This window comes from Anarrhichthys ocellatus, unplaced genomic scaffold (assembly GCF_004355925.1).
Source record: "Anarrhichthys ocellatus isolate YVR2014 unplaced genomic scaffold, GSC_Weel_1.0 scaffold61, whole genome shotgun sequence".
In the NCBI taxonomy this organism is placed as follows: Eukaryota; Metazoa; Chordata; class Actinopteri; order Perciformes; family Anarhichadidae; genus Anarrhichthys; species Anarrhichthys ocellatus.
This window is the reverse complement of record NW_022280091.1, coordinates 337,421-349,148: the sequence shown is the minus strand read 5'-3', so window position 1 is coordinate 349,148 and position 11,728 is coordinate 337,421. Positions and strand designations below refer to the sequence as shown.

The window sequence follows — 11,728 nt, the reverse complement described above, 5'->3', positions numbered from 1 at the left end:
CCCCCCCCCCCCCCCCCCCCCACAAAAAAAAATATAGAAGGAAAGGTTTACAACTCAGATTTGGCTGAGGTGCTCTGTCAGCCCGTCAGCTTTCCACACAGTGAACTAATTCAAGTGTCTTAAGTGCAAGAGGCCCCGTGTTCTCAACTTGAGTTCTTGTTACTGTAAATTAAAAAGGTGTGCCGCTGACAGCGGCACCCGAGGGCAGCTCAAACGTCGGCTCAAACGTCGGCTCAAACGTCGGCCAAACTTATTTGTGTTTAATTAATTTTACGAGGTGTGACGGCTGGATTTGAGGCCCCGGCTCTGGTGGCTTCATTCTGCCTGAGCGCAGCCGTAGCTGTGCAGTTTGGGGTGAGAAAACCCCTCGTCTGCATTAGAATATTTTTAATATTTCTAGGGAGCACCTTGAATGCCCTCGGTGAACTAAATAAGTCCAAAGTTGCAAGTTGTAAATTTACTGTCTTGTAATTTTATTCGATGCCGCTCGCATTCCTGGTTTCCCTCTTTTTTTTTTTTTTTTTTTGAACACAGTCCAATTCATATTTGAGTGGGCTGTACATATGCATATGGAGACAAAAGATACCTGGACTTGGACAAAGTGGTCTGAACCAGTTTCATTGTGACTCCTATTGTATGGAAGCGATACACTCTGTTTCTAATCAGGCTCGGCTTTATCCTTGCCCGCTCCCTGCTCCTCAGCCTAATCAAACTCATATATGCAGGCAGAGTGCCTGCAATTATACATAAGCCCCTGCCTTGTGCATGTGTGTGAGTGAGAGTGTGGGTGTGTGTGTGTGTGTGTGTGCAAGGGTGCGGTTTTCAGGGTTTGAAGTCACCCCCGCGTTCGAATGCCAAGTTTTTCAGGGGGATATGAAGCTGTGCAGCTTTACGAGACCTCAGCCTATGTAGGATACTTAGACACTCGCACCACAGACACACATGCATCTAATGTACAGTACACACACACACACGCGCACATGCATAATAAGCACACAACCACAAATGTCTTGTGGTCAAAGATACGCTGGCACAAGCGACTAGAGAGCGAATAAGATTGAGGGGGAGAGAAAAACGGATGAAAACACAAAAATAAAAGTGCATGAAAGTGAAGCACATTGAGGTGTAGTCCATTCCTTTTTCCCAGAGTCTCTCCTCTTTCCAAACCACACCCCGCCGCGGCACAGGCCCAAAACCACAAAGCCTTTGTGTGCTCCCTCGCTTTCCCTCCTTCTCTCTCTCCGTCCACCCCCATATATCTCTCTCTCTCTATTTCTCAGTACTTTCTTTTTAGGTGACCTCTTTCCCTCTTTTTCTATCTATTTTATAATCTTCTGCTGTACCCTCTCTCTTTTCTACCGTCTTAATCACACACACACACACACACACACACAAGTTGACCCTTTTTTTCGACTTTACTGGCCGCCTTTGTCTCCGGCTGCAGCCTGGGCCGAGACATCCATCTCAATATTCAACACAGGCAACTTGGCTGTAAAAAAACAAACTATAGCAACCGCAGGGGTTACAAAAAACTCAGGATTTTCTTTCCAAACACACACTCTCTCTCTCTCTCTCTCTCTCTCTCTCTCTCTTGCTGGCCATGATCAAACGGCCCTGTCCGAGCGTCACCAACCGAAAGCCCCTCGAGCGTGCAGGGCTCTAGTGGTTCCTGGGACTATGTTTGCCATTCAACAAGGCACACGAGAAAACCATATGGTGTGTCTAAAGTTAGCATGTTGTGGTCTCCCATTGACACACGGCTCTGCCCGGTACACTCGCTGTTTACCATCGCCTGTGGCTAGGCCATTAAATATTGAAAGTGATGTAGCATACTGACACTGCCATTAGCATGCTAAATGTGTGAGACAGGTGGTTGAGGCCGCCTTTCAAAAAGAAAAAAAAAGCCAGGAAATATGGGAATGGAAAATGTGTGTAAGTGTAGCGTTTACCACGCCGTGCAGTGTAAATATTGTTTGACTAAGCTGTTGATGTGTGCTCTGGGAAGGGAGCACGCCAGTCAAATGCATACAGGCATATGCAGTCAGAGAGACCGGCCGTTATGGCTAACAAGCATATCATACACAGCGAGGATCCCGGAGACTCTTTGGATCTGTTCGCAATCGGAATGTGTGTGTGAGCGCGTGTGTGTGTGTGTGCGCGGAGCAATGTGTTACTCCTGCTGCTTTTTTAAACACGCTCACTGTGTGCAATGGCGGCACATACATTTTTTTTTACCCGACCCGCCTCGGATTACTGCGTATCTGCTCGTGTTTGTTTATTTCTCTAGTGTGACGTTATAGTTTCTTCATTTAAGCGGTAAATGCAGCACGTGGGATTACAGCACGCAGGGCCGAAGGCCGTCTGTGAACTCTGTAAAATATGCTTTTTCTACAGATACAGAAAAAAACACTTGTCACAACTAAATGTCATATCTTGAAGTTTTTGGGGGGCGTATTTTATTTTATTTTAAAACCTGCACGTCAGAAAAGCTGACATTTTGAGGAAATGCAGTGTTTTCGCAGAGCGCCGTCGACACACTTCAGCGCAGTCGACAGATGAGTACAGGAAGGCCATGATGACATGCGGTGGATGTATGAGCATGCGTGTATTTCCTGGACACATTAACCCAAGAGCCTCCAACTCAACAATGCTCTGATGAGTCTTTGCCCTCTGAACGCCCTCCTCCCTCCAACCGCTGTAAATCTTCATAAAGAGATTACTTTTAAAGGACTGGGCTTGTTTGTGTGTCCAGGAAATAAATTTTGGGGCATCAACATGACAAGGACAGACGCAGAGAGCTTGTAGTGTGTGTGTGTGTGTGTGTGTGTGTGTGTGTGTGTGTGTGTGTGTATTTACCCTATACGTGTCAGACACGAGGAAACATTCAGGCATCCCTGGGCCTCTAGAGGGGTCGTCGTTCACCAGGTAGGTGTCAGTAGCCTAAGAAAAAAGAATAAGATGGTTATTTATTGAAACTTTTATCATTTCAGTAGTACAGTTCTGTCATATAATTGACGACTCTCTTAGGAAGCAGATCTCAACCTTTTTTTGGCACTAAGACGCTGCTTGAACCTGTTGCTTTATATGAGTTCCCAGAAGGAGGAATAAACTAGCATTTCAAAATATTACAACATTGAAATCCTTCAACTTTATATCGGACACTTGTTGTTACATATTTTCCCCTTACCTGTAGTGCTTTTTATCAGTCTAGATCGTTTTGGTGAGAGTTGCCTAGTGTTGGAGATATCGGCCGTCGAGCTGTCTGCCTTCTTTCCAATATAATGAGACTATATGGTACTCGGCTTGTGGTGCAGAAGGCGCCAAAAAAATGTATTTGAAAAACTCAACAAAAATGTGTCTTTCCCAGAAATCATCTCCAAACCCGGCAACTCACACCAAAACAATGTAGACTGATAAATAGCACTACAGGTAAGAGGAAAAATACGTAATTTTGATTTGCAAGCCGTCTCTTTAAGCTACATTGACCCAAAGAAATAAAGTTCAGAGAAAAAGGACATTTGTGACCAATCGTGTCCTGAAGTCACCAGGATCAAACACGGAGACAATCCCATAAATGTACCTGCGCTATATGAGACAGCCTCCTAACCCCGACTGATGTCACTTCTCCATAGAGAGCACAGCGCCTGCTAACATCTCTTGCACTATACATCCCCAGCCAGACTGTCTGTAAGTACCAGTGTGCATGCATGTGTGTGTGTGTGTGTGTGTGTGTGTGTGTGTGTGTGTGTGTGTAAGTGTGCATTCAGGGAGCTTCATTTGTATTCTAAGTCAAGCAGCCAGGCAGGCAGGGTTCTGGCAGGGCCCGGAGCTGTGAAACGGGCTCTCCTTGCAGTTTCTGCCGTTGATTGGATCAACCTATCCCACTCTACTTAGCCGATGGGAGCCCAAATCCCACAGCCGCTGTGCCGTTCTGTGAAATCCTATTTCATTTCACAACTCGAACGGATACAAAAAAAAAAGCGTGTACGCGCGCTTGTGCCAGCCGGAAACCCCGTGCCACATTTATTGAGCGGGAGCAGGGAGAAAAACAGTGTATCTGTTGTGTGGAAACATTTAAAACGCACACGCATGTAGTCTCACCCTCCTGAAAATACCTGCACGTATATATGCTGCACCCACCTGCACGTATATATATGCTTTTTGGGTTTTTTTTTTGTTCCACTCCCATGTGCTCTTGGCCTCGCACACAAACACACCAACGCACACGTGCATGCCACTTACGCAGACACAAACCCCATAATAAGAGCCAGACATTGGCAGACCACACAGCCCCGAGTTGTGGTGAAAACAAAGGCTATTCATATCCTTCGCAATGAGAGGTCTGTACAGCTAACTCTCCTTCTCCCTCTCTCTCTCCCCCGTCTCTCCCCTCAGCTTTTTTATTACAGATAATCTGCGCTCGCAAACCTTCCATTTTTCTGCAATTGTGAGATTTCTAATCATCTTTATTAGTCCATAAACATGTTTTTTTTAGTCTCTTTTTTTTTTTATAGCCAAGGCCTCCGGCTCCTTAAAGGGTGCAACACAGTGCTCATTGTTGAGTCTCCAGAAGAGGACGAAGCCAGGAACGGGGTGATAGAGAGAGAGAGAGAGGCCTGCTGATAAGGCTGCAAAGCATTATGGGAATGGGGTAGCAGAGTTGCTCCGATGCACACGTACACATGCGTGCTGACACACACACACAACACAAACTCCAATCGCTCAAAGTCTGCCAGGCCGCACTTATCCGGTAATGAGACAACGCATCTGATTGGCCGGCGCTCACAATAATGGGCCTGGATCCACGCCACCTATGTGAGGCGCGCCTGCCGACTACCAGTGGGCAGACCACAATGCATCAGGTGTGCAAGAGCCTCCGCGATTGGCTGTGCCTGGCCAGAAACAAGGTCAGGTGCAATAGCAGGCCCTCCTCTGATTGGCTGGGACCGAAAAAAACGGCCGCGTGTTGGGACGGAAAGCTCAATTTTTATTGGCTGCCGCCGTCCCATTCTGCTTGGTGAATGGGGGCAGGATGGCACTGGAAGAACTGGTTCGACATGCTGACTATTTGAGAATATCCTTGAGCATACAGAGAATCTCAATATTACTCATCCTTTAACTTGACCCCAAGTAGCTGTTTGAAAAAAAATTAAAAAAGGCAACTGCACTCCAACAATAGATCATTTTCTCTCATTTCATATCAACCAACCGGCAAAGAGGAATTTAAATGCCCTCTTTATGTTGTCAGCCAAAGAAACAGGTGTTGATGAACCTCAATCCCATTGTGCAACAGTGAATAACATGAAGCTAATGAATAGGCTAAACTCTGTACCTGCCACTGGAGAGGCCAGAACATACCGACTCCCTTTGTAGTAAACCCCCACCCCAAAAAAACTCCATGCCCCCAAACACTCTCTCCTGCAGCAGTGTATGAATTATATATTGTACTATATATATAGAGCATATGCCCGGCCCATATGGCCAGCCCTGAGCGGAAAAATCTCAAAGCCCTCCTTAATTAACATTTTAGAGGGAAGATTCGGAGGCGGGAGATTGAGTCAGTGACCTATTTGGAGTCCATCATCGCCCAATGCAAATGTGTTAATTGAGACAGATTTTCCCACTCCACAAATAAGTGGAGTAGGGGATGTGATGGTGGATTTTTTTTTCTTTCTTTTTGTGTCTGAGCCATCTGATCTAAGGTAGGGGTACAGGATCTTTTCTAAACTGCTTTCCTGCTGCCTCCACTGACAAAAGAAGACACTTCTCATTCACTTTCTCCCTGACTCTCTCACACCGTCTTTCCTTGGCTCGCTCCCTATCCTCTCTCTCTCTCTCTCTCTCTCTCTGGGTATATGTGTTGACGACCATATGGCCAAATTCTTTGGAGGTGAGATCTCCGAAAACCTGCTCGTACACTCGCGTGCGCGCTCTCACACTCACGCACACCTCCACAGAGCTTTGTGTATGAAAGGCCCTGTTGGTGGAATTTGTTCTCAGATGGCTCCATTTTAAAGCACATGAATGGCAACGTATCAATGATCATCCTCCTCTCCGTCTCACTGCCTCTCACGTTGTTTTTTGCGGCTACGCACATGCTTACACACTCAAACCAAGCACCTGGTGCGGTCCTCTCCCTCGTTTCCAGAAAGCATTGCATTCTGGCCGCCACACAGTCGTCAACCACAAGCGCTATCAGCGCTGTCAGTCCGTCTTTTTAAAAAAAAAAACATAATTATTATCACCACCATTGTGTCTTATCAGCGTGATTTGGTGGCTGAAAAATAACACTGCCAAGTTTAAGGCACAGGATGAGAATGATGGGAGGTGAGAGGGAGGGGGGTAAGGAAAGAGTCCAGCCAACCTGCGTGAGATGGCAACCACTTCAAAGACGCCAGGCCGCACTGGCGATCTGTTCCACGGTGTGTGAGGGGTGTATGAAAGGCAGAAATGGCCGCCGTGTGAGTCCCTGCCAAAGCTACCTCGGGGAAAAATGTTGGAAAAATATGATTTTTTTCTTTTCTTCTTTTTCCGCTAAGCCATCTCTGGGAGGATAAGGAAGAAGATGAGAAACTGAAGGGGCTGTGTTAAAAAAAAAGAAAAGAAGGATGGCTGGGTGGGTGAGCAGAGTGGGGCTAATTATTTCACTCCACTTGTGGGTCCAGTAGTGCAGCCAAGATGCCGGGCTGAAGATTGCAATGGGCTTAATTGTGCAGTTGTGTTTTACACTATAGTTTTTTCACACAGTAGTACACGGCGGGACTCTCAGGCATGACGTTTTCTTTTCAGGAGGTATGAATGCAGGAGGATGAGATTATCTCAGTAGGCAAAAAAAACATTCGGTAATGTCGGAGGTTCAACCTTTATCGGCGGGTGTGTGTGGTCGGAATCAAAGATGCTAAAATACAAATGAGCTGGGCGAGGTTAATAGTTTTGAATGCCTGAGTAATAGATAGAAAGTATGCCAGACTAAACAATAGCTGTCGTGAATCCATGTATTAAAAAATAAAATAAAATACAATCAACAAAACGGTTACGGCGAAACAAGTTTGAACACACATTGTGGCACGCCCCGAGATTGGCTTTGGCCTGGCATCCTGCCTGTCAACCACTGATCCTGCTCGACAGGCTGGCCTTTAGATAAACACAACGCTGACTGTCACAGTGAACCTCCCACACTGCTCGCCACCTTCGTTACCTGTAAGTAACCCAACGCCACGGGCAAACCATTCTACTACATGCTTTTTTTTAAATTGGGGGAACCGCACCGAGTTAAGGCCTCGTCGCTCCGGCTATGTGCTTTTAACAATGAGGTTTGGGCCAGTACAATTGGCCCTTTGTGTCGCACAAGCACTGATCCGTGGGGAGATTTTCTTGTGGTTATGGTTCTAATACAGTTTACCACAAAAACCAGGTAGCATAGAGTTACATTACAAAACACACACACTATGACTCAATAGGGCAACGTGTTGAGCTCCATTCAAATGTCTCACCCACTTCCAACTAAAATGATACTCTAAAAAAGAATGTATTGAATAACACGGCACGGTTCATGCCCACCTCGCAGCTTGGCACCAATAAGAGTCTTGGCTATGATTTGACAGACAGGTTCAGCGGTTGGCAGGTTTTCTCTGCAAGCAGCGCAACCAACTGTGAAATTACAGGGCCGCAATCAAAACAAAGCGAGCATTATGATATCGCTGCCATTTACGAGCCATCGTCTGATGTTCCGCGCACCTTCAGAAAGATTGGAGGACGATCGGTCAGCTTACATGACAAATCACATGTGGCCTGAAATGTGACATTTTGAACCGCTCCAGGCTGGTTCGTATTGTTGTGGACGCATGACAATGGGTTGAGCTCACAAACATTTTATTGGCAGTTGACCCCCGTAATAAAGTTATTATTCTCGCACCTGAGATTTCAAGACATGCGAAAATATGTATACACGCATGCCGGCGGTGTGTCATCAATCTGGGGGACCGGAATCAAGTTGCTCCTGTAAAGTTGCTGATGAGGCGAAACTTACTGCTGATGTCACTGAACGTCCCCTTCGATCTGAATCTGAGATGGTTTCAGGGCAACATATAAAAAACACCTCTAGCAAATAAAACTATACATGACTTAGTCGTTGCACCATATGCAGTCAATGTAATGTAAATAAATAAATCAGTTTATTGTCTTCATTGGTGAGACATCACTGTTTCAAAAACACATCCAAGTCGTGTTTCAGTTTATAAACCATTATATTTTATTTAAATGTCTGATACAGGAAGGTCTGACCTCACGTGTGTTTAAAGAGCCACTGTATTGGTGCAAAAGGAATATTGCTGGCAAAAAAAATTAAAATAAAATCTGAATAACTTCTGACATGTGCATGTATTGTTCCCATCTAAAGTGTTGTATTTCTATGTTTCTACAAACACGTCCCATCATTGCGTCAGAACAGGTCTTTGTTCAACCAAAGCCTCACAGAAATCAACTCTGCCAGCTGTATTTTATACTGTATGGCACCTGAAGAGTATGACCAGCTATAAAGTAGGTCACGATTTTAGGCCATTGTAATTATAATTTGAGGTCATTATAATTCCACACAGCTTTGCACTGCAACATGACAGAGACAGATAAAAGTCAAGGAATATAAATGATGATAAAAAGAAACAAAAACTGCAATAAAAACAGTTTTTGAGCAGATGGTGAAATATAATATTTATCTCTCTAAATGCTGAGGGGGTTTTAAAAAAAATCATCAGACCAGAATATTTGTTCCTCTGACTTTCTGATCAACATTAAGCTCTTATTCATTTCGCACTTGCTCTGGGGGGCACAAAGGCGGTCTGTGTCACCTCACCTCCCCCTTGTAGTCGCTTTAAAGTGTCATCAACTAAGCAAATGAAGTGCCCATTGATAAAAAAGAAAAAAAAGGAAAAGCAGCAGCCGCCTCAGACAGAAAAAGACACAGCCCGGGTGCAAGGTGGAGAGGAGCCCTGCTCCACGCGGATTTACAGGATCCTTTCAGAATATCATCATGATAACAATAATAATAATATAATAATTAATATCCACCACATAGTATACTGGGCTTTCAGATCTCCGCAGTCTGTGGTCGCGCGTGCGTTTTATTATGTTTGATCTGAGCTGCGCAGATCAGCCTCCACTTTGTCAATCTGTATTTACTGGGCCACTCACACGCCTCTGCAAACAATTCAGCATGCACAACGTTCAGCCATCAGTGAGGGGAAATCAGCTCGAATTATGGGAGAAAAAATGGATTTATATGATATCATACTAATTATGAAAAAGGTTGTTATGTATTTGAAGGTAGTTTCATGAAATTACGCGCAAGGAGAGCAAAAAAAGTTACGTCCACGCAAAACATATTTCATCATAAAAAATATCGAGCTGCATTGAAATACATCGGCATATTCAAGTTTTTTTTGTATAAATGTGGTTGATCGAGTTCAGAATTGTCAAAATTGGCAGGCAAGCATGGCGAATTTACACATAACACACACACACATTCTCTCTCTCTCACACACACACACGCGCGCGCGCAGGTGCGTTGCATCGTCATCTGTGGCCTCGCACTCCGCAGCCAGATCTCACTCTGAAGTACTGATCTTCCACAAAGAAATGTAAAAACAAAAAGCCTTAAACTGGCTGCGGGGATTCGGTTAAACACAAGCGATGTTTGCTTTCGGTCCAGTCCTATAGACTTTACCCTATAGAGCCGACAGAGGGGAACTATTGAGTTACACAGCACGTACCATTATAGCTTGGGGAGATCTGTCAACCCTCTCAATGCCCCATTTTCCTTTAAAAGTTCAGCTTCCAAAAAAAAGGAGAGAGGGAGCGAGGGCTGAGGGAGGAAGACTTGGTCTCTTCGCTGTTGCCGGAAGCAAAAAAAAAAAAAAAAAAAAAAAGAAGAGCTTTAAACACGTCGGCCCAGATAGGGGAAAAAAACACGCTCTCTCAAAAGTGGGTCCACTCTGCAAGCGATAGGAGGACAAGAGGACAGCAGCTCCGAGCCGTCCGTCCGTCTACCGCAGCTCGGCCCTCAGATGCGACCCATGTCCAGCAGCCAGAAGTCAGGGAGACGTCTGCGTCAAAGTCCCGAGGTGCGTCCTTCAGCCGCCAAACTTCGTCCAGCAGATTGGGAGACGCTAAATAATAATGATTTAAAAAATAATCACTCCCCGAAATAATTTTAACGACACGGTGACAAACGAATGGACGGGTGAGGCGATGCAAAGTAAGTTTTGTTTTCTGTTTGTTTTGGGGGTTGTCCCCCGCGTGCAGTCGGGCAGCTTCTGTCTCCAAAACGTGTCCAAAAGCGGCTGTCTCCCGCGCCGCGCGTCCGATCTGTTTTACCCTCGTATCTCTCTCTCTCTCTTTCTCTCTCTCTCTCTCTCTCTCGCTCTCTCCTCTCTCTCCACACACACACGCGCGCTACACACAAACTGGGGGGTGGGGGAGACACCCCTGGTCCCTCGCCGCCTCCTCCTCCTCAAAGCTGACGAGATGAAAGAGCAGCTTGCGTGTTTTTCGCTTCTTCAGATCGCTGCAGCCGCGCGGATAGCGTGAATGCCTGCACAGCGACACGTCGGCCGGGGCGCCGGGTGCTTCGGCGCGTAAAATGGAAGCTCTCCGTGCGCTCCGGCGGCAGCGACGACAGATAGCTCGCACTTCCCTCCGCAACCCTCCCACACAAACACACAACAACAATACAAAAACAAAAACCAACCACTTATAAATAGCTCACCTTCAGCAGCGTGGGTCCTGCAGTTTACACACACACAGATTATAGACGGGGAATTAGGGCAGTTGTTTACGGTGCCGGTGCTTCAGCCGGCAGCGTCGAACTACTGAATTATTAGGGTGAATTATTAATAAAGCGAGCGGTGTACAGTCTGTCGCAGCGAGAGCGGAGCGGCCAGGGGAGCAGCTGGGGTTTGGGAGAATTAGGAGGACCGGGGGGCTAAATCACGGACGGTGGGGATTATATATAGGGCTGCACCGGCTCCGACCTACCGCCATGCACTGCTCCGGAGGTTTCTAGAGCGGCACTGTGGGCAAGACCCGAGCTGCTTCCTGCAGTTTGATTTCCGTATAGTTTCGGTAATGTTGCAGTCTGGAGCAAAGATCAAGCGAGAAAAAAAAGGTTCATTGGGTTCAAAGGGTTCATTCAAGGAACGTCTGATCACATTCCCTGAAATGTAAAACTAAACTGAAGTTTTGTTCCTTATTTTGGGATTAGAATTATAATAAATGCGTCTGTGTCATGGCAATGATGTAGTTTAGCTAACTTTTATAAAAACACATCGAACACAGATGCATTGTTACCGTGTCTCCCCACAGAGTGACGCAATGAAGCAGCAGGATTAAACGTGATTGAGACATTATACAGAGTGCAGGCTCGTTGGAAGCCGTCGCAGAGCTGACTTTGCGGAGCTGCAGAGCGCGAAATGTTGCCGTTTCTTATGAAAAGTGCTGTTAGTGATTGTTAGGGTGCAGACTTAGAGGTCAGCAACGGTCAGGCGCAACAGACCCGTCCGAGACATGCGGGCATGCTCTCCGGTCATTTAGGCGGAGAAGGAGGGCGTAGGTGACGTTCAACACGTTAGTAGAGTTTCAAGTTAAAGGACAGTGAGTTTTCGTGTCCTTGATGAATTTGATATGAACGCATTTATCCAGCAGGACTTGTAGGGGGCATCATGGTGCACAAATA

General features: G+C 46.0%; 1 protein-coding gene across 7 annotated transcripts in view; it reads right to left on the bottom strand.

Moving 5' to 3' along the window:
- nfixa (nuclear factor I/Xa) overlaps nt 1-10,979 on the bottom strand; it is a 113,518-nt gene extending 102,539 nt beyond the window's left edge. For 3 of the 7 annotated variants that reach the window (XM_031871925.1, XM_031871932.1, XM_031871926.1), the window contains exons 1-2: nt 9,768-10,399; nt 2,857-2,940 (exon numbers count right to left, since the gene is read on the bottom strand). In XM_031871925.1, the coding sequence (XP_031727785.1) occupies nt 2,857-2,940; nt 9,768-9,770 (87 nt within the window). In that variant the 5' untranslated portion in view covers nt 9,771-10,399. Of the gene's footprint in view, nt 1-2,856; nt 2,941-9,767; nt 10,400-10,762 lie in introns of those variants that run through there. The other 4 variants (XM_031871931.1, XM_031871933.1, XM_031871927.1 and 1 more) reach the window with 3 other exon arrangements.
- Nucleotides 10,980-11,728: the final 749 nt, after the last annotated feature.